General features: G+C 41.9%; 1 protein-coding gene across 4 annotated transcripts in view; it reads right to left on the bottom strand.

Annotated features, from left to right (window-relative positions):
• Window positions 1-19,617, bottom strand: part of STAT3 (signal transducer and activator of transcription 3) — a 64,861-nt gene that overhangs the window by 28,988 nt on the left and 16,256 nt on the right. For all 4 annotated transcript variants that reach the window (XM_061175381.1, XM_061175380.1, XM_061175378.1 and 1 more), the window contains exon 2: window positions 400-550. In XM_061175381.1, coding sequence (XP_061031364.1) covers window positions 400-527 — 128 coding nt within the window. In that variant the 5' untranslated portion in view covers window positions 528-550. The remainder of the gene's footprint in view (window positions 1-399; window positions 551-19,617) is intronic.

Genomic DNA, 19,617 nt, shown 5'->3' with positions numbered 1-19,617 from the left:
CCAAAAAAAAAAAAATATATATATATATATATATATACACAGAGAGAGAGAGAGAGAGAGAGAGAGAGAGAGAGAGAGAGAGAGAGCATGTCCCTGAAGTGTCAGAACACACAGAGCATCTCATCAAGCAAATGAGATTAAAGTCAGGCTTCAAAACATCTACCACCAAGCAGGCTGCTTCACTGTGCCAAAAGACAGCTGCCCAGATGCCCTTCTAATGTAGACAATGTTTTTACAAGACTAAAATGACCTCTCTATCTTCTGTTCTCTTTTATCACATCACCTGTACCCATAAGCTTTTCAATGAAATAGTTAGCAAAGAGTTAAGTTAGAGCAGATCATGTCTCTTGCCTCAAACTAAAACCTAACAATTTGGGGAGTTTCTCAAGAAGGACTTACCAATCTTGACTCTCGATCCAAGGGGCCAGAAACTGCCGTAGCTCCATCGGGAAGCTGTCACTGTACAGCTGATGAAGCTGCTCCAAGTACCGTGTGTCCAGCTGCTGTAGCTGATTCCATTGGGCCATTCTGCTGGAATCAGGGGTCACAACTGCAAACCAAAGGTTTATATGGTCACTACAAGCCCCAGTAAGGGGAAACAATCTATCCAACACAGGCATCGGGTCTGTGATTAGGGATAAAAGGTGCTTTGGAAAGGATCTTCCATGTTTCTCCCAGTTTAGAACAATACATATACATTCAAATCTCTACCTCTGGAACCACATCGCAGCTTCTTTCTCCTAAACCAGGACGACAATGTGGGCATGATGTCACGTTCTAGAATCCATTATCTCTCAGAGGTATGTGAAGCTGAGAAATTACTTAACTTCCAGATTTCCATTTCCTCCTCTATCAAACAGAGATCATAATTCCCACCCCTCGGGGTTACTGAGATAATATTTCTTGAGCACCCAGCTCAGTGTCTAGCACATAACAGATGTGAGTTCCTTTCTTCCCACTCTATACTCCTTTTAGGTGGACTGGGAGGTAGAAACACAGTAAACCTAAGTTTGATCTTTAAACTAAGAACAAAATGTGGGATATGGGTGTTCAGGGAGGGCAGAGAGCTAATTCCAAGACTACAGGTTTAAACACATAAGCAAGGACCTGCCTGGGATTCTCCCACTCAAAAAAAAGAGTAATTTTGTTTCTAAAATTTCTCAGTCTGGGATGAGAAAGAAGAGAAGCTAAAAACCAGGCATTCAGGTTGTCCCCAGGTTCATGAACACCCCAGGGAAATGCTCAAGGAGAAGCCAAGCCAGCTAACCACCTTGAGTCCTCTTTCTGAATAGCTTGGGTCATGGAAATAGCAATACAGACCAAGTAGTCTTAAGAAGCTGTAAAAAATAACTATGAGTAGGAGCCAAAGACTAAGGTATATATGGATCAAAGTATATTGAGATGGTTCTCTGGGACAGTGAGAACATTTACTGAAAGATAGAATACATACAAATACATACACTTCACTAGAGTGCTTGATTTATTTCTTGGAGAAGGCATGAATAAGCACCTAATTACTGGTCCTTTCATAAAAAGGACTGGGCAAACTGGTGACAAAACCGACAGGTCTTGTGTTCTCAAAGCAGCAAGTTAAATGATCACCAAGTTGTGCAGAATCTGGGGTCCTTACAGAATTCAAGAGGGCTGTGCTGCTGTTCTCCTTCCCTTTCTTGGGGGGACAGAAACAGCATACCCCCTTGCTACTGCAAAGGTGGCATCAATTGATCAAGCTTTCAAGCACATATTCAGGAAAGCAGGGGCAGTCCCCTCACAGCAGTCTTCAATTGAACAATTAAAAATCTAAGGCAGGGACTTCCCTGGTGGCGCAGTGGTTAAGAATCCTCCTGCCAATGCAGGGGACACGGGTTCAAGCCCTGGTCCAGGAAGATCCCACATGCCACGGAGCAACTAAGCCCGTGCGCCACAACTACTGAGCCTGCGCTCTAGAGCCCGAGAGCCACACTACTGAGCCCACCTGCCACAACTACTGAAGCCCGTGTGCCTAGAGCCCATGCTCCGCAACAAAGAGAAGCCACCGCAATGAGAAGCCCGTGCAACACAACAAACAGTAGCCCCCGCTCGCCACAACTAGAGAAAGCCCACGCACAGCAACGAAGAACCAATGCAGCCAAAAATCAATCAATTAATTAATTAAAAAAAAAAAACGAAGGCAGCATCATCCAATAGAAATCTAATACAAGCCACATATGTAATCTTAAATTTTCTAGGTACCATATTAAAAAAGTAAAAAGAAAGAGGTAAAATTAACTTTAATAATACATTTTCTTTAACCTAATATAACCAAAATGTTATCATCTTAACATGCGATCATACAAAAACTATTAATGAGATACTTTACATTCTTCTTTTTGTACTAAGTTTTCTAAACCAGTGTGTGCTTTACACTTATGCCACAGATCTAAAGTATTTCCCTCCTCAAGTACCAAGGGCTTAAGTTCCACTGGTGAAAAAGTTCAGTAAAGCAAAGAGATGAGAATGCCAGAATGAGGTATTTGCCCCAGTCAGGCCAATATGTTTCCATAAATAAACTAAATCTTCCAACAACATTAGAGGGGAATAAGTTAAGTTTCCTAGGTGCTTGGGATTTTTTTAAACAATGTCTTAGGCACCTCCCGAGCATTTTCAGCTACCACTCCTTTGCAGTCGCACCCGCAAGATTAACCTGCCACAGAACCGATGCGATGCTACCTGGGCAGTGGTACATGTACGCTAAACACTGGTTAATGAAAGCAGTAACTGAAGCGCATGCTACATGCTGAAGCATTGTAACCAAGTCGAGTTTTACTCTCAACAGGAAATCAAAGGCCTACAACCACTATGGAGAACAGTATGGAGGTCCCTTAAAAAACTAAAAATAGAACTACCATATGATCCAGCAATCCCACTCTTGGGCATACACCTAGAAAAAACCATACTCGAAAAGATACATGCACCCCAGTGTTCACTGCAGCACTGTTTACTATAGCCAAGACATGGAAGCAACCTAAATGTCCATCGACAGAGGAATGGATAAAGAAGATGTGGTATATATATATACAATGGAATTACACAGCCATAAAAAAGAATGAAATAGGGCTTCCCTGGTGGCGCAGTGGTTGAGAGTCTGCCTGCCAATGCAGGGGACGCGGGTTCGCACCCTGGTCTGGGAGGATCCCATATGCCGCGGAGCAACTGGGCCCATGAGCCACAACCACTGAGCCTGCGGGACTGGAGCCTGTGCCCCGCAACAAGAGAGGCCGCGGCGGTGAAAGGCCCGTGCACTGCGACGAAGAGTGGCCCCGCTTGCCGCAACTAGAGAAAGCCCTCGCACAGAAACGAAGACCCAGCACAGCCAAAAATAAATAAATAAATAAATAAAATGCTGGCTTAACTCCTAGAGAGTTTCATTATTAAAAATAAATAAATAAAATAAAAATATAGTTCTAAAAAAAGAAAAAAAGAATGAAATAATGTCATTTGCAGCAACATGGAGGGACCTAGAGATTATCATACTAAGTGAAGCAAGTCAGACAGAGAAAGACAAATATATGATATCACTCATATGTGTAATCTAATTTTTTAAAATGATACAAATGAACTTATTTACAAAATAGAAACAGACACAGATTTTGAAAACAAACTTACGGTTACCAAAAGGGAAACGTGGGGGCTTCCCTGGTGGCGCAGTGGTTAAGAATCTGCCTGCCAATGCAAGGGACACGGGTTCGAGCCCTGGTCTGGGAAGATCCCACATGCCGCGGAGCAACTAGGTCCGTGAGCCACAACTACTGAGCCTGCGCGTCTGGAGCCTGTGCTCCGCAACGGGAGAGGCCGCGCAGTGAGAGGCCCGCGCACCGTGATGAAGAGTGGCCCCCGCTCGCCGTAACTGGAGAAAGCCCTCGCACAGCAACGAAGACCCAACACAGCCAAAAATAAATAAATAAATAATTAAAAAAAAAAAAAAAAAGGGAAACGTGGAGGGGAGGGATAAATTAGGAATTTGGGATTAACATACACGCACTACTATATATAAAATAGATAACCAACAAGGACCTACTGTATAGCACAGGGAACTCTACTCAGTATTCTATAATAACCTATATGGGTAAAGAATCTGAAAAAGAATAAATATATGTATAACTGAATCACTTTGCTATACACCTGAAACTAACACAACATTGTAAATCAACTCTACTCCAATAAAATTAAAAAAAAAAAAAAAAAGAAATCCAAGGCCATTAGAACTCTCTTACAATAGTCACATGAGGGCCAAGTTAAAAATCTGCCTCGGCCATAAAAAGGAACGAAATTGGGTCATTTGTAGAGACGTGGATGGACCTAGAGACTGTCATACAGAGTGAAGTAAATCAGAAAGAGAAAAACAAATATCATATATTAACGCATATTTGTGGAATCTAGAAAAATGGTACAGACGAACCAGTTTGCAAGGCAGAAACAGAGACAAAGATGTAGAGAACAAATGTATGGACACCAAGGGGGGAAAGGGCGGGTGGGATGAATTGGGAGATTGGGATTAACATATAAACACTAACATGTATAAAACAGGTAACTAATGAGAACCTGCTGTATAGCCCAGGGAACTCTACTTCACTTCGCTGTATGGTAGAAACTAACACAACATTGTAAAACAACCATACTCCAATTAAAAAAAAAAAAAATCTGCCTCCTAGGCTAAAAGCGTCAGGATCTGCCTTGTGTTTCTCAGGACTTGATTTGCATAGACATCTGCGTAATATGCCAATTTATGTAGATTCTACTGCATGTGAATGTATGAAACTCCAGACCCACATAATTCAATACAGTAGTCAGTTAGCCATATGTGGTTACTGAGCACTTGAAATGTGGCTGGTTTCAAACTGAAATACACTGTAAAATATACACTGGATTTTGAAGACTTAGTACAAAAAAAAAGTAAAATATCTCACTAATATTGAAATGTTAATATTCTAGATATATTGGATTAAATTTTATATATATGTATATATGTTTTACTTATATGTGTGTGTATATATACATACATATATATATAAATATATATATATCATATATATTTTTTTTTTGGCCACGCCACACAGCTTGCAGGATCTTAGTTCCCTGACCAGGGATTGAACCTGCGCCCCGGCAGTGAAAGTGCCCAGTCCTAACCACTGCACCGCCAGGGAATTCCCCAAATAAAATATATTATTAAGATGAATTTCACCCATCTCTTTTTACTTCTTATAATGTGGCTGTTAGGAACTTTAACATTACATGTGTGACTTGCATTCTATTTTTATTGGACACTACTGCTCTAGATTATGTAACCCAAAAGCCGTGTTCTAATAAAGGATTTAAAGAAATAGACACCTACTTTTCATAATAAACTCCTGTGTTATAAATCAATTAAAAAATAGACTAATAAAAAAAAATAGACTAATTATTTAATTGCTGATCTTGGATACAAATGTAGAGCCATCACGGTCTGCTCCCTGAAGTTCCAAATTAAAACTATAAAGCAGCATCATACTATACCTGCTCAATTATGGATTAACAATGTAGTCATGCATGAATATTTGCATTTTCAAACTCATATACCATTAAAAAATTACAAGTTGTTGAAAATTTGCCAATTCATTTCTAGTCCATTACTCAGAGGGTTTTTGTTGTTTTGGTTTTAGTTAGTTTTAGTAAGTACTATAATAATCGGGCTATTTCTTAAACCAGAAACCAGCTAACAGTATTTTCCATAAAATTAAGGGACCAAAAATGACTGATGTTATGTTCTACTTCGCAGTCTAATCACTGTAGGTAATACTTAATAGCTATTCTATATTAAAAAAAAAAAATCATTCTAAATTAAAGCCAAAGAGCAGGTAGTATTTTCAAGGAGAACATGGGCAAAGAGTCAGTGATTTCCTTACCAGCTGCTTAGCTACAAACCATACTTAACTAACAGGAGCCACAGGGCAATCAGACCAATTGCTCTTCATAAGAACTCTAGATCCGGGCTTCCCTGGTGGCGCAGTGGTTGAGAGTCTGCCTGCCAATGCAGGGGACACGGGTTCGAGCCCTGGTCTGGGAGGATCCCACATGTCGCGGAGCAACTACTCCCATGAGCCACAACTACTGAGCCTGCGTGTCTGGAGCCTGTGCTCCGCAACAAGAGAGGCCGCGATAGTGAGAGGCCCGCGCACTGCGATGAAGAGTGGCCCCCGCTTGCTGCAACTAGAGAAAGCCCTCGCACAGAAACAAAGACCCAACACAGCCATAAATAAATAAATAAATAAATAAAAATTAAAAAAAAAAAAGAATCTGTCACTAAAAAAAAAAAAAAAAAAAAAGAACTCTAGATCCTCAAGAGATCAGAAGCCAAATTGTCTAGGAAAACCATTGCCAACTGGCTTTGTGGTAATTGTCTTACTGGAAAAAAACTTTTTTTTTTCCCACTTTATTTCACAATCTCAATTCTGGTTTTTCAAATTACAAGTTAATCTGAAGGACTCTACTAAATTCTAACTGAAGTATTTCTTAACTATGGAATAGTTCTAAGCCTGACCTAATAACCACTTTCACTGAACTCCAGAACATAGAGAGCGATTTGCACAACAACGTGAGTGCCCAGCACCATTCTGGGTGCAGAGGAGAGAAGTCAATTCATTCCATACAGTGGCTGGCTTAGGGCAATACATTCTCTTAATTCTCTCCAGGCGTTTACTCAGTTTAAGGTTCGCAGATAGTAAATGTTAGCAGATAAAGGAAAGGTGAGTGTGATCCTGTTTTCTACAACTGAAAAGAAAAGAACAATAAAAATGAAACAGCAAGTCACCAAAGACTTTCTGGACTTTTCAAAAGAGGAATTTCTCAACCTCTTGGGGATAACAAGAAGTCATAAGGCAAACAACTACTGTTTAACGGGGCACTTATTACTGTAAAGATCACTAAAAAGGTCTGTCCAAGTCACAGTTCTCATTTATACACTTCAATCTAAAGAAACCAAGGGATGTGTTGAGAACCACAAGTCAAGACGACTTACAAAAGGCTTCATTACATCATTCCATAAAACATCTTTTTAAATTAACACCTGTTCTTCACATGCAGGCACCAGTGGATTTATGACAAGGGTGAGTGAGTCAGGGGTGAAAGTGAGGAGAGGGACGAAAACCAGGCGTGTACAATAATCCAGAACAGAAAGCAATCTAAAGATAATTTCTGTTCTACCTTGCAACGCGTCCCAAGATTTTTCTTTGGGTGTTAGCCATACTCTATATTAGAAATACCTACATTTAAAATAGAACATATTTATTCATACTTGTATATTATCTGTTGCCTACACTAAGCTCCTCTTTGCCGTCAGGAAAGGCCCAGTGACTAAGGCAACCAAAGTATAAAATAACATAGAAATGGTACTAATTTCTATTGAAACCAGTCCTTTTAAAAAGATGTTTTTGGGACTTCCCTGGTGGTGCAGTGGTTAAGAATCCGCCTACCAATGCATGTGACACGGGTTTGAGCCCTGGTCCGGGAAGATCTCACATGCCACAGAGCAACTAAGCCCGTAAGCCACAACTACTGAAGCCCGCGCGCCTAGAGCCCGTGCTCGGCAACAAGAGAAGCCACCACGATGAGAAGCCTGCACACTGCAACAAAGAGTAGCCCCCACTCGCTGCAACTAGAGAAAGCCCGCAAGCTGCAACGAAGACCCAATGCAGCCAAAAATTAAATAAATTAAATAAATTAAAAAAAAAAAAAAGAATCCACGCTTCCAGTGCAGGGGGCACGGGTTCGATCCCTGGTCGGGGAACTAAGATCCCACATGCTTCATGGTGTGGCCTAAGAAAAAAAAAAAAGTAATAATGTTCACTGTGGAAAATTTGGAGAAATACAAAAACAAAAACCAAAAGATAAAATCACCCATATCGTATCATCATACTATCTAGAACTACAATTGACATGTTGGACATGTTGATATAATTCCTCTTAATCTATCTCAGGGTATGTATATATATTTTTTATTTCTTTCTGAAAGTTAGGATCATAGGATTTTTACAGCTTTCTATTCTCTTTTAACTCTTATTTTATAGTAAACATGTTCTATACAACGGGATTTCTGTTTAAAGCCCACAGAACAACTATTTGGTTTCTATTAGTGTTTTCAATATAATCCTGAAAATTCCATTAAGGGTCACAGAATTTATTTATAATTATAAGCTCCAATTTTTTGTTCTCGCCGTACCACATACCAAAAATAATATGAGGTAGCTGCAAACTCCTTAAAGTAAATTAGGGAGGAGGAAAAAAATGAGAAAAACTAAAAGGCAATTAATGCTAGACAAAGACACTCAATCTTCATGACATTTTCACTGTTGGATTAAAGGTGTAACGAATGACAGGGAGTCCACACTTAAATATTATAGCTTAACTATTTCACCATTGATAATTACACTAGACATTAAGACTTTGGAATTTCAAATTTAAAAAGATAATTCGAAATAAGTACACTCGTATAGTAAATATATAATTTCCTTGCTTACAAATCCAAATAGTTCCTTTGTAAAGTTTAAGACTAGATGTTTGCCTTTAAAAATAAGAAGTCTTTGCAGAGATCTAGTTTTGATTTCCTAAAAAGACAAAATATTAACACTTGAGTGCCCAATTTGAACTAACCTCATTGTAATATTCAATTACAAATAATAGGATTTGCTTTAAAGTCAGAAACCAACACTTCTTTGCAAAAAATGGACATTGAGATATAAGAGAACTTGAATTATAGTTCCCTACTAAGGTGGCAAAATTGAATACAAGAAAGAAGTACTAAATTACTGGGGAGCAGAGCTCGGAGAAGTAAGCGAAAGAACAGTTTTAATGATACTCTGGAGCACGTTCAACCCCCCAAATTCTACTATCCCTCATTCTTCTTATCTCACTTTAATTCTTGGAAAAGTTCAAGCATCTTGTGCTGAGCACGTGATTTTTTCCATTCCAAAGCCTGACATGTGTAAAGTCTTATCACTAGCACTACTTTTGTATAGTTATCTAATTTAAATCCAGAAACACAGAGAATAAAATGTATCAGGTTTACAGTTAAGTGTAAGTGGTGGAGACTACCAGGAATGCTAACAGCAGAAAGGAAGGAAAACCTAGTGCCTTGATCCATGAAGGACACTCAGGATGTTAAAAACAAAACCAAAAGCACTACCCAAAATCTAGTGCTCACGCAGCTACCTCTGAGAAAAAGATTCTGAAAACTATGACTTGCCAAGGCCTCTTATTTCAAATCTAATACTGTTATGGAATTAAAAAACAAAAACAAAAACGGCATATTCTCCAAACTTCATTTGGGATAGGCAGCATATTTGATCACAAATATTTCAGATTAAAAGAACAAGAGCATAACAAACATAATTCCCTCTAAACTGAAAGTAACACAACTAGATGCGCTTTGTCAATTACTGAGTGCGAAGTTTATGGTTAAAGTTGCCTGAGAACAGGTCTGAGCTCCAGAAAAAGACCACAAAACAAACCAAATTTGAGCATCATGTGGCCCCCCACTTTGTCACACGTCCCCTCCGCCAACCAGACACGCTCCTCTGAAGCGGTGTGGTGTAAAGCCAAGGACCAAGAGACTTGACCTTGGATGGGCCTGGGTGCAAGCCCTGCCTACCATTTATCAGCTGCTTGTTTGGGAGATATTACTTGACTACATAACAGGCTTCTCCTTTAGTAAAATGGGGAAGTATCCCTCTTTTGAAGGATTGTTATATAGGTTTTAAAAAAATAACGGATGTACAGCATCCCTCCTGTATGTGCTGGGTACACCTCATTGCCATATTGTTCCTTCCCCTCATGGCATCCCTTTCATCAGCATTTCTTATGCTAAATCCATTTCCTCAATGCCCTGGGAAACAGATTAATTAATCGGATTAGTCCTGTTAAATGATAAAGTCAGCTTTCCCTGCTTACATGCATTTTAATGGGTCTTTGTGACATCCTGAGGGAGGAGTTAGTAATGCTGTGATTTGGTGTGAGTGAAGGGGAGAGAGGGTTGGGTGGTGCCCTGATCAAATATCTCCACCCATAGTTCACCTAAGGATAGCTCCAGGTCCTAAAAGCCTAAAGGTGAAAACACCAAGTGATATCCAAATGAACGAAAAAGATGAAAAATAAGAATCTTGGTTTAAGAGCAGTCCAAAGAACTAATGGTTATTGCTAATATTTATACAGCACTTACTATGTGCGAGGCACTCTTTTAAGTACTTGACATATTTATTTATTCATTTCATCTTCATGACAACCCTATGAGACAGACACTATTTTTATACCCATTTTACAGAGGAGGAAAATGAGGCACAGAATTTTAAGTGATGCACCCAAGGTCAGACAGGTAGTAAAGGCATGAAGCTGGAATCCTAACCCAAATAAGTCCGTTTTCAGAATTCCTGCTCTTAACCTCTATGCTACAGTGGGAGTTTTCATTGATTTTAAGTAACGCATGAGTCAACCATAATACCAAGTCAGTGTGATCTAATGATATTTTAACAGACATATGTAGCATTTGGATGAAAGGATCTATTAGTCCAGCTTAACTGGCCCACACCTAGTGATATTCTAATTGTATCACAATTTAAATGGTGCATTAAAAAACAAACACATTCAGGGAGGGGCAATCAGGGTGTCAGGAGTCCAAGAACTTGAACGTTTTGCCCAGGAAGACGACTTGGGGAGCAGGAAGTGAGGTTAGGAGAGAAAAATATAAATTACGGAAGAGTGGCTTTTCAAATACTTGGAGATCTGAAAGGGTAAATCACTCCAGAATCAGGATCTGTTTTCCCACAACATCTACTCCTTGATTCTGCCCTCTGTATGCAGAGGTTCTCAACCCTGGCTGCAGATCAGAATTACAAGGGCAGATATTTTTTTAAAAATAAAATAGAGATACCCGGGAACCAAACCAGATGCCAAATGGGAATACTGCTGAGGGTGGGAACCAGATTTCAATACTTAAAAGCTCTTCAGACAATGCTAAGGTGTGGCCAGACTGAGAACCTTGGAACAAGAGATCAGGTCTCACCCAGGATGCACATCACAATCACCTGAGGGGCTCTGAGATGCTGGAGGCTGGTCCTTACTCTACATGTACTGAATAATCATCCCCAAGGATGGGGTCCAGGCAGTTGTAATGAAGCAGAGCCCTGTGGAGACTGCATCAGGAAACTATGGCATGAGATGAGGCTGGAGAAGGCTCTGGTGTAAGCCGCAAGAAGAAACAGGAACTCTCGCCCAAGGGTAATGGGGAGATCTGTAGAGTTTTAAGCAGACAAGTGACAAGTCTGTAAGCAGATAGGTAAGGGGGTCCCTGCAGAAAGTGAACCAGGAATGGCTTTCTCAACATAAGAGAAGCCATTTTGGCCTAAGCCATTTTGTGATCTACGCCTGGCTGCAATGCTTGCCCTTGAACAGGTCTCAGTAATTAATGATCTTAAGAGAACACAGGAGTGCACCAACAGAGGAAAGGCAGTCAAACAACAGCGAAGTAATAAAGCAAAGTCCTAGTTCCTCCTCAAGAGATATACATGATAATATATCTTTGAGTTCTGCAGGAACTAAGGCCCCCATCCAGGTGAAGGATAGAACAATGATGTTGACCCTCCTGACTTCAATCAACTAAAGCTTGGACTCTGTAGACCTTTGCCCTAATTCTATGCTGAGTTCCCCTCTGCCCAAGCCCCTTCATGAATATGCGTGTACCCTTAGCTTAAAACTTCCCCGATTTCGGGGAGACACTGCTTTGGGAAAGATCCCGATGTTCTCCGTACTTGGACCTGAGCACTGTGACTCCGTAACTTGCACTTCTAACCTCTATGCCAGACTGCCAGCCTGAGGACAGGAAGAGCCTGGGCTTTTGATCACCAGTGTGTCCTCCCCTTCACCCCCCCAGCATCCAGCAGGATGCCCAGCTCTTAACAGATACTCAAAAAAACATATGGAATGAATAAACCACTGGTATGAATCACAGCTACATTGACCGAACCAGATTCTCCCAGGCAAGCACACTGCGTCCAGTAAGAAGTATTCTGAGGAGCAGACCAACTCTTTCAGTTTTGCTGCTTGAAAAATTCAAGGATGACCCTTCAGTGACCTTTCAATAAGAGTAAAACCACAGCAACTCTCCCAGTTCAAAAACATACACCAGGGCTTCCCTGGTGGCGCAGTAGTTAGGAGTCTGCCTGCCGATGCAGGGGACACGGGTTCGAGCCCTGGTCCGGGAAGATCCCACGTGCCGCGGAGCCACTAAGCCCGTGTGCCACAGCTGCTGAGCCTGCGCTCTACAGCCCGCGAGCCACAGCTACTGAGCCTGCGTGCCACAACTACTGAAGCCCACATGCCTAGAGCCCATGCTCCACAACAAGAGAAGCCACTGCTATGAGAAGCCCGCGCACCGCAACAAAGGGTGGCCCCCACTCACCGCAACTAGAGAAAGCCCGCGCACAGCAACAAAGACCCAACACAACCAAAAATAAATAAATAAATAAAATAAATTTTAAAAAATAAATAAATAAAAATTAAAAAAGAAAACAAAACCATACACCAGCGTCACACTGTCCCACCCAAAATCTTTACCCCCGGCTGAGGCTCCCCAACTCCTCAGCCAACTTTGGCCCCTCCAGCTCCTCTCTCCAGCCTCAAGATGACTTTCAAAATGTCAAGTCAACTCATCTCCCTCCTCGCCCTTGCCTCCACCCCCCACAGACTTTGTTCCTTTCTCAAAGATGCTCTTGCCTAAAATGTTTTTCCCCTTGGTGGCATTATATGTCCCTTTCTTGTCTCCGCTGGAGAGGCATTCCCTAACCCTACCCATAGTCCAACCACTGCTTCCACTCCGAATGCCCACAGTGCTTAGGTATGTGGCTGAGGCTTTTTTGTTTTGTTTTGATTCCATCTCCTCCATCTGACCCTCACATATCATTCTGATATCAAATTTAAGACACCAAATGAGTATTTCCTTTATAGCGTCCTTTACTCACACATATAAACACCACCTCCACTGCAAAAGTCCCTACTGAACACTCACCAATGGCTACAATACTGAAAAGTATGGCACCAATATGCAACCGCATCTAGGAAAACAAGATTAGCTCTACCCTGTATGATTGGTTACCTAGAATTTGGAGGTTTTTCTAGAGAGAAGCAAAGCATCCTTCTAATGAGCTTTGAATGCTGAGGGACTCACCCTCACAGGAATCAGAGGCAAGCCACCAACTTTTACAAACAGGAGTTTAGCCTTTGAGAAACAACTGTTAAGTTGGGCAAGCAAACCATCACGTCAAAATTTCCAGGCTTGAAGGCAACAAAGGGAGGAGGAGGGCAAGTTGCTGGGAAAAAAAGCCTGTAGGTACTGTTATCTTTGGTCAAAGCCCAAAAAAAAGAGTCAAAAAGCATCCATTGATCTAGAATGCTACGTAAGTTAGTAATAAATTCATTTAAGACAGACAAATAAAACAGAGAAAGGGAACTTAAATTTCTGAGTCTCAGTTTCACAGACCCACAATATAGTTCAACACTTACTGAAGAGAAGGAAGAACCTTTTCTTGAATTTATTCAGGTCACTTTCCCTGTAAGAGATATTAAGGTAATCTTGGTCACTTAGCATGGAGCACCATATAACTGGGGCTGAGAATCCATATCCATGGATCCTGTGTTAGAACGCCTTCCTTCAAAGTAACTGTGGTTTGGGGGCAGAACCTCAAATTCAAAGGGCATTTGTGGTGGTTGCCACACACACTAGAATGCCCCCAATTCTCCGATACTACTCCTGTTGAGAGAAGGGGTCTTTGTTCCCTGTCCTTGAATCTAGCTAAGCCCACGACTGCTCCAACCAACAGAAGTATTGATATGCAACTGTAAAGGCCTGATTCTCTCAGAAAGCTCATTTTCCAGAACCCAACCAACATCCTGTGAGAAACCCAAGGCCAGAGAGGTCACACAGAGGCAGTTGGTGTACAGTCCCAGCTGAGATCAGCCTTTGATTCATCCCGGCCCAGGCATCAGATATGTGAGTGAAGCAGCCTCCCGATGATAACTGCCCCCAGATGTTCAAGTCTTCCCAGCTGAGGCCTCAGACGTTGCAGAGCAAAGACAAGCCATCCCTGCCGTGCTATCCAAATCCCTGCCCACAGAATCTGTCAGCACAATAAAACGGTTGCTGCTTTATGCTACTAAATTTCAGTTGGTTTATGGCACTTGGTGACTAGAACATTTTTACTAACATAGTGATGGAATACCATCTTGATAGAGACCAACTTCCGTGAGAAAGGAATTTGGAGTTTTAAAGGGAAAGGCTTCGCTGTTAAAACTATTTCACTAGTTAATCTCTTCTTTCCTCTATGCACTCATTTTCTAAATGATTCATCCAGTCGCACTCCTTCAAAATAACATCTGACAATCCCCAAATTTACATCTCCAGCCCTAGCCTTTCCCATGAACTCGAGTCCTCTATCTCACTGCCTTACTCAATATCTCCACTTGGGTGTCTAACAAGCATCCCAAATTTAATGTACCCCAAACTAACCCTTTCATTAAAAACCTCTCCCTGGACTTCCCTGGTGGCGCAGTGGTTAAGAATCCACCTGCCAATGCAGGAGACACGGGTTCGATCCCCGGTCCGGGAAGATCTCACATGCCACAGAGCAACTAAGCCCGTGAGCCACAACTACTGAGCCTGCGCTCTAGAGCCCGTGAGCCACAACTACTGAAGCCTAGAGCCCGTGCTCCACAACAAGAGAAGCCACCACAATGAGAAGCCTGCGCACCGCAACTAGAGAAAGCCCGCGTGCAGCAAAGAAGACCCAACACAGCCAAAAATAAATTTTAAAAAAAAACCTCTCCCAGCCAACTTCCCCTCCAATCTTCCCCATTTTAGCAAATGACACCTCCACTCTTGCATGTGCTCACACTAAAAACCTTTAATATAAGCCTTGACTCCTCTTCCTCCTTCTCCTCTATCTCCTCCTTCCCTGCCTCCTCCTCCTCCTCCTTCTCTCTGCTTCTCTCCCCCCAACATCCAATCCATTAACAAATCCTGTGGACTCTACCTTCAAAACATATCTAGAACGTGAGAAATTCTCACTACCTCCACTGCGACAATCTTAATCCAAGCCACCATCAGCTCTTACCTAAACTACTGCACTAAACTCCTAACCGATGCTTGATGCTCTCACTCCTGTCCCTCTACAGTCTATTCTCCACATTATAGATCTTTTCAAAATATAAGTCAGATCATTTCATTCCTCTGCTCAAAACCCACTCAGAAGAAGATCCAAACTCCCACCATGGCCCAGTGGAGAGTCAGTCCATTTTGCCCTGGATGCCTCTCTGACCTCTCCCACTGCTCACTCCTTTGCTCACACCTCTCTCCTTTCTGCTTCTGGAACACACCACACCCATTTCTGCCCTAGGCCTTTTGTACCTTCTTCTCTCTCCTGGAAAGCTCTTCCCCTGGACAGCTACCTGGCTCGCTCCCTCACTTCATTCAGGTCTCTGTACAAATGTCCCTTGACACCACTATCTAAAACAGCACATCTACCCCTGCGGAATTTTTCTTCACATACTCGTCACCATCCAATACACCATAGATTTCTTTTTTGTTTCTCTCCTCCATCACCACCTGCTAGGGACGTGAGCTCCATGAGAACAGACTTTCTTCTGTTCACTGCTACTTCCCCAGTACCTAGAGGATGCTCAAATAATTGTTGAATAAAGGTATGAAAATTGGGGCTTCCCTGGTGGCGCAGTGGTTGAGAGTCTGCCTGCCAATGCAGGGGACACGGGTTCGAGCCCTGGTCTGGGCGGATCCCACATGTCGCGGAGCGACTACGTCCGTGAGCCACAATTACTGAGCCTGCGCGTCTGGAGCCTGTGCTCCGCAACAAGAGAGGCCGCGATAGTGAGAGGCCCGCGCACCGCGATGAAGAGTGGCCCCCGCTTGCCACAACTAGAGAAAGCCCTCGCACGGAAACGAAGACCCAACAGAGACATAAAAAAAAAAAAAAAGGTATGAAAATTAATAAGTTAAAAGAATCTGTAACATACTTTTAGCGCAGACTGAAATACCTTAAGCAGCTAATTAACTTCACATAATGGCATAAGCTAGTCTTCCTTAAGCATGAGCTAATAGGTACAATAATTCATAAAAATTTTCTATAAGTGACAAAGCAAATATGTACAGTTTCCCAACAGAAGAATTTATATGAAAATGTGAGCATCACAAAAATTCTTTTTTACTATAAGGCTTTTCCTATCAAGCTAAACTGTTACACAGTAGAGTTGTTACTCCTTAAATCGCAATAATGAGACTTTAGCTCCCTGCCGCCATCTAAAAGGGGACATTACATGACATGAGCCTGTTGGTAGTACTGGAGAACCGAAGAAATTATATAACTAAATACTGACATATAGACACTGAAATGAGGTATCTCATAAAACATAAAACCACTCGGATGAGTAAGTTTATTTTGAGATATTCCCAAAGTGAAAGGTCTAAGACCCAACCTAGAATCAATAGTAAATCTCTTTACACAGGAAATCTATTGCCTGCTTTTCAATGCTGTACCCTCAAGACACTTGGGCTCCAACTCAATAACAAAAAGCATATAGTGGGCATCCCTGGTGGCGCAGTGGTTAAGAATCCGCCTGCCAATGCAGGGGACACGGGTTTGAGCCCTGGTCTGGGAAGATCCCACATGCCGCGGAGCAACTAAGCCCGTGAGCCACACCTACTGAGTCTGCGCTCTAGAGTCTGTAAGCCACAACTACTGAAGCCTGCGTGCCTAGAGCCCGTGCTCCGCAACAAGAGAAGCCACCACAATGAGAAGCCCGCTCACCGCAACGAAGAGTAGCCCCTGCTCACCGCAATAAAGCCTGCGCGCAGCAACGACGACCCAATGCAGCCAAAAATAAATAATATAAATAAATTTTTTTTTAAAAAGTATATTGTTGGTGTTGTTTAAGAGCTCTTAAAATATATAAAATCCAACCTCTTCACTTCACAGGCATGGAAATAGACCACTGACACGACCATTGGGAACAACATCCAATAATCAGTCTCCTGACTTAGTCTAGTGTTCTTTCCACCACAAAATAGGGCAAGGAGTAGGTCAAGCCTTCAATTTTACAACTAGAAAAATACGGCTAGAATGGTGGGGAAAAGTCTGATTACAAAGAGAAAATCTTCTATCCAGGCAGAAAAAAAGGGTCACAGTTGCTATTCTTCCGAAGAATATGTTGGGGTCTGAAAAAAAAATTTATCACATAACTGTGACCGCAGTAGACAAAAATGCACAGAAACAAAATATATCATTTTCTCAGAGGTTTTCTTTTCTTTTCTTTTCTTCCTCAGTTTTATTGAGCTATAATTGACATATGACATTGTATTAGTTTTAGGTATACAACACAGTGATTTGAAATATGTGTATATTGTGAAATGCTTACCACAGTAAGTTTAGTTAACATCCATCACTTCACAAAGTTAGTTTTTTTTTCTTGTGATGAGAACTTTTAAGATCTACTCTCTTCACAACTTTCAAACATACAAGGGAGTTCCCTGGTGGCCTAGTGGTTAGGATTCCGGGCTTTCACTGCCGTGGCCCGGGTTCAATCCTTGGTCGGGGAACTGAGATCCCGCATAGCTGTTCAGTGCAGCCAAAATTAAAAACAAAACAAAACAAACAAAAAATGAACAAACTAACAAAAACCATACAATACAGTGTGGTTAAGTATGGTCATCATGCTGTACACTACATCTCCACCTCAGAGGCTTTCTAGCCAACTTGTGACATTTAGAAGGCCACATGTAGAGGTGTCACTGGTTCACTGAACATTTGAGTGCCTCTTTCCCAGGTGCTTTGCTAAGCCCCAAGGAACACAGAATTGGAGAACTCATAGTCTCTCTGCCAGAGTGAGAGGAATGCACAAGTCCAGGGTGTACTCCTGGAACATAACTCCAAAATAACAAGGTGAATGGTGTTCCTGGGACTTGTCCAAACTCGTCCCTCCTGTCAAGGAAGATACAGTTTTGAAAGAAAGGCAGACAAATAACAAGGTAATTACATGGAAATGGAATGGTGCTATACTTTACAAGGTACACTGGCTTTCCAAGGTACAGTAGCTCTGCAGGAGAGCTGGTAACGCTGGAGAGGAAGGGGTAGCCAGTCCAAGCAGCGGGACCAGCATGTGCAAACACAGGGGTGCTCAAGAGGACATGACACAGATCTTCTGGTTAAACATGACCCACAGGCCTTCTAAAGTGACAGTAAAGCAGGGGCAATGGGTACAAACCCACAAGGACAAAGAATGGGAAATGAGATGACAGTGGACAAAAGATGTCAATAAAATTCTGGAATCCAGAAAGCAGAGTGATGGTAACTGCCTAGCATAGCTGAGAAAACTGAACAGTAATTGTATGCTGTATAACCCTGAAAAAGCTCAAAGTTGGAGGTGGTAGGTATGGTTGAAGGGAGGGATAAGAAGTTTGGCTCAAAATAGGAGAATAGGTTGAAAAATCTGTATAAAAAGCATTTAGATCCTCCAGATAACTACCTTTCTCCGAACCCAGCAGAAGACAGAAAGAATACTTATTGTCTGGAGAAAGCCAAGTCCAGGCTTCAGGACACCAGGCACAGCTGAGGGCAAGAGAGTCACTGAACTAAAACAACAGAGATTAGGTGAGAAGCTCCCAGAACCCTGGCAAACCCCAGTCACCCCACAGGGAAGCCCAACAAGCAAATATGACCATTCAACTTTAACTAAGAACTACTAGACTTTTGAAGAAAACCTCCAACATGAAAGAGAGAGATGAACAAAAGAAAAGAGGAATTCAGGAATCAGAAAACACTAGGCGTATACAAAAATTTCACAAAACTATAAATAATACCCTCAAAGAGACAAATTATATATGTCTCAGGAACAGGATAAAAATGAAGATGAAAATGGCAACTGAGAAAGGACTCTTGAAATTGAGAATGACACCCAGAGTTTAAAACTAAATAGATGGGTTGAAAGAGCCAAGGAAACCTCCTTGAATATAATCCACAACAAAAAAGATGGAAAATAGAAGCAGAGGGGAAACAAAACAAAACACAACTCAGATGATCTGTCCAAAAGATCCAATATCTGACGAAGAGGATTCACAGAAAAAGAGAAGGGGAAAATGGTAAAGTGGGAATTATCAAAGAAATAATAAGAATTTCCCTTTCCAGATTGAAAGGGACCCATCTAGAACCCAATCCAATGAATGAAAATAAACCCACATGAAGGCACATTCTGTGAAATTTCAGAACAGCGGGAATGAAGAAGTCATACAAACTTCCAGAGAAAAGAACCAGGTCTCTTGGAGAGGATCAGAAATCAGAACAGCATCAAACTTTCAACACAGGGACTTCCCTGGTGGCACAGTGGTTAAGAATCCACCTGCCAATGCAGGGAACTCAGCTTCGAGCCCTGGTCCCGGAAGATCCCACATGCCACGGAGCAGCTAAGCCCGTGTACCACAACTACTGAGCCTGCATTCTACAGCCCGCGAGCCACAACTACTGAGCCCGTGTGCCACAACTGAAGCCCGTGCGC

The sequence above is a fragment of the Eubalaena glacialis genome, chromosome 19 (genome assembly GCF_028564815.1).
Source record: "Eubalaena glacialis isolate mEubGla1 chromosome 19, mEubGla1.1.hap2.+ XY, whole genome shotgun sequence".
In the NCBI taxonomy this organism is placed as follows: Eukaryota; Metazoa; Chordata; class Mammalia; order Artiodactyla; family Balaenidae; genus Eubalaena; species Eubalaena glacialis.
The sequence above is the reverse complement of the archived record's forward strand: the minus strand, read 5'-3'. Positions and strand labels throughout refer to the sequence as shown.